We start from the raw sequence: 2935 nt of genomic DNA, 5'->3' as shown, positions 1-2935 counted from the left end.
TGGTCATCAGTGCCAGCCAGATGTCACACTTCGATGACAAAGACATCAGAAGGTAAAAATTCTAATTTGATCTGATCCTCCCACTAATCACAATCATGAGATTCACCACCTTTCACACTGTCATAGTCCCAGCCATATGGTTACTGCTTCATGCACTGGAACTGGAAATGAGGCTTCCCTAGCAGGAACATCTCGCTCTTATGAACACACTTCATAAACCTTCTAAAAGTGATTTATGTATCTTGCCTATATCAATTTTCTTTTATATTTAGACATTTCGAGCCTCGTCTTGGTTCTTTGTTCTCATTTTTTCTCAAATATCTGAGTCAAATATTAATCTTTCCCTACTGGAATTTTACAGCCGTGACTCAGTAACAACAGCCGCTAAGTCGAATCCGTAGTCGTCCAGTTATCTGAAAGGTATTTTTTACTTGCACCAGCAGGCCCTCAACGTCACAGGTGTTTCACTACAGCTGTCACGTTAAAATCCAGCTCAGGGGAAACTAAGCATCATTTACTTATACCACATCAGACCATCTGATCTTATCCTAAGACAATACCAGTGATGTTATAATGCCCAAGCTTCTGTTTTCCAAGATTCGGTTTAGCGATATAAAGGATTTATTTCCAAATATACAACGACAGAGAAGGTAAGCCAGACAGTATGATACTGACTATGATAATGTTTTTCTCATTGTTAGTTATTATTTTGCATAGATTTAATTTGATTTGTGTGACAGGATTGATATTGTTCTGAGTCGAAGGGGGAGAAACTACAACACATGGTCCTCAGGTCAAAAATCAAATGATGAAGCTTGTCCTTCAAACCCCAGGTAGTGGTTTTCTAGTTATTTATTATTTCTGTTAGTAACATAGTTTGTGTTCATGGCAGTAAAGAACTATAATAAATATGTTTGCTTCAGCTGGAAGACTGACCATAAACTTGAACTATCTCTGGAAAAATGGCTAAAAGATAAAAGTAAGACATTCTAACTTTTCACAAAATGTACCGTTACAATCCTCCCAAACACTTTCAAAAATTAAGGAATTACATAAGATACTGAACCATTTTTGAGTTTAACCTGTACTTTTCCAAAGGGTACAGAGCAGCATTCCGGTCCTTCCTGGAGTCTGAGTTCAGTGAGGAAAACATTGATTTCTGGCTCGCATGTGAAGACTTTAGGTCATCTTCAGATAACCTGAAATGGAGAGCTGAGGAGATCTATGAGGAGTTTGTCAAACCTACAGCATGCAGAGAGGTCAGTTTCATACTGTACGACAAGAAGAGGAGTGACCTTCTTGGCCAGGAGTGGGCTCACTGTCATTTTCATTGCCATTTAAATAAATCTTACATTACATTTTAAATGTTAGAAAATGTTTAGATATATTTCCCAGCATATGTCTTGGCTGTCATTTATTTGTGATTCTATTCACAATCTTTTACTTCTGAGCCAAATGGTTAGTTTTTTATGCTTCACATTTTAGGCATTTGTCTTTTAGAATCAGCTTTTATATACATTTCTTGTTTTATAAAGTGAAAACAAAAGAAATAAAATGGTAAAGTCACACATTTTAGTTGAGACAAATAAAAAGAAGCAGTGTCTTCACATCAAACAATTAGACAAACACTCGCTTTAGTATATGTTCATAGCGCAGTTGAAAAATTCTGACAATAATTTGCTCAGTGTTGTTAGATCTAAATAAAAACAATGCTTAAAAAGACACACCTTTCTCAGAAAATTTTAGGGCCACTCAGCTTTCTGTATAATTTTGTTGGGAATAAAGATAAAGAGCTTTTCTTTAACCCTTCATAGAGCTTTTATTCATTAGACATTTTTTTTACTGCCAGATTAAGTCATTGATCATTTTACCACCTTATCATAGCTGCACTTATCAATTGCACATTCTAAATTTAAACTTTCTTCCTTTTTTCTCTATTAGATTAATGTAGACCACAGAGTCAGAGAGAAGATCCAGGAGTCGCTGGAGAAGCCAAGTCATTGCTGCTTTGATGAGGCCCAGAAACATGTCTACCTCCTGATGCTAAGAGACTCTTGTCCCAGATTCCTTCACTCAGATGCTTACCTGAGTTTGAAGCGCAAATCTAGGACCCATTGGTATATTTAGGAAAAAAATGGGTACTGTTTCCATTTCAGGTGAAAGCACTACAACTCAAGTGTCAGGGTACATTAACAAGAAGTGTGTACAACCTAAAAATGTTTTTTGTGTTTGCAAGAATATAAAGTCATTGAAAAGAACAGCTGAAAGAGAGAGGAGTTGTGTGATGGTGATGTGCATTGAAGGACAACGACGTGCATGTTTATGCTTGTTCAGGGTTGCTTGAAGTGCTGCATGTGTTGCTTGAAAGTCTAAGTATGTCAGGGGAGATTATGGAGAATAATAAAAGATAAACAACTGTAAACAATGGCACGACATTCCTTTGTTTTTTTTTTTAAATGAGGGATTGTTTACTTTTACAGTTTATTTCTTAATGTTGATTTTTTTTCCTTTTTTTGGACACAGACTATTGAAATTCCAGCAGAGATTGGGACTTGAGTTTCAGTCAAATAGTATAAAGTTGTAAGCACAAGAACTTAAGACTCACCTGAAACAATGATCTGGGACTTCAGTCTTATAATTAATATTTATTTCATAATTACTAGTGAAAATATTTCAGAAAATGTACCTTTCAATAGATGGTTCCTGCTCCTCGCTGTTGTCATGGTGCATACAAAAACATGGTTGCCATGGTAATGTTACACAATGAGCATGAGCTCAATAGTCAAGTCAAGTCAAGTCAAGTTTATTTTATAGCACATTTGAGCAACGAGGCAGTTCAGTTTTACACCATAAAAACACAATACAGTAACTAATTATAAAACAGCAATAAAAATTACATTTAGTCAACTCAACACCTCCAATGCCATCATATTGA

General features: G+C 35.8%; 1 protein-coding gene across 1 annotated transcript; it reads left to right on the top strand.

The window, feature by feature from the left end:
- Window positions 1-494: 494 nt before the first annotated feature.
- Window positions 495-2427, top strand: LOC116726175 (regulator of G-protein signaling 21-like). The gene is made up of 5 exons (XM_032572771.1): window positions 495-650; window positions 741-833; window positions 924-979; window positions 1099-1259; window positions 1942-2427. The coding sequence occupies exons 1-5, from the start codon at window positions 574-576 to the stop codon at window positions 2125-2127; spliced, it is 573 nt and encodes a 190-aa protein (XP_032428662.1). The 5' UTR covers window positions 495-573; the 3' UTR covers window positions 2128-2427.
- The last annotated feature ends 508 nt before the right edge of the window (window positions 2428-2935 follow it).

Source organism: Xiphophorus hellerii, chromosome 9, assembly GCF_003331165.1.
Source record: "Xiphophorus hellerii strain 12219 chromosome 9, Xiphophorus_hellerii-4.1, whole genome shotgun sequence".
Classification (NCBI taxonomy): domain Eukaryota; kingdom Metazoa; phylum Chordata; class Actinopteri; order Cyprinodontiformes; family Poeciliidae; genus Xiphophorus; species Xiphophorus hellerii.
Note: the sequence above shows the minus strand (reverse complement) of the source record. Positions and strands in the feature narration are given on the sequence as shown.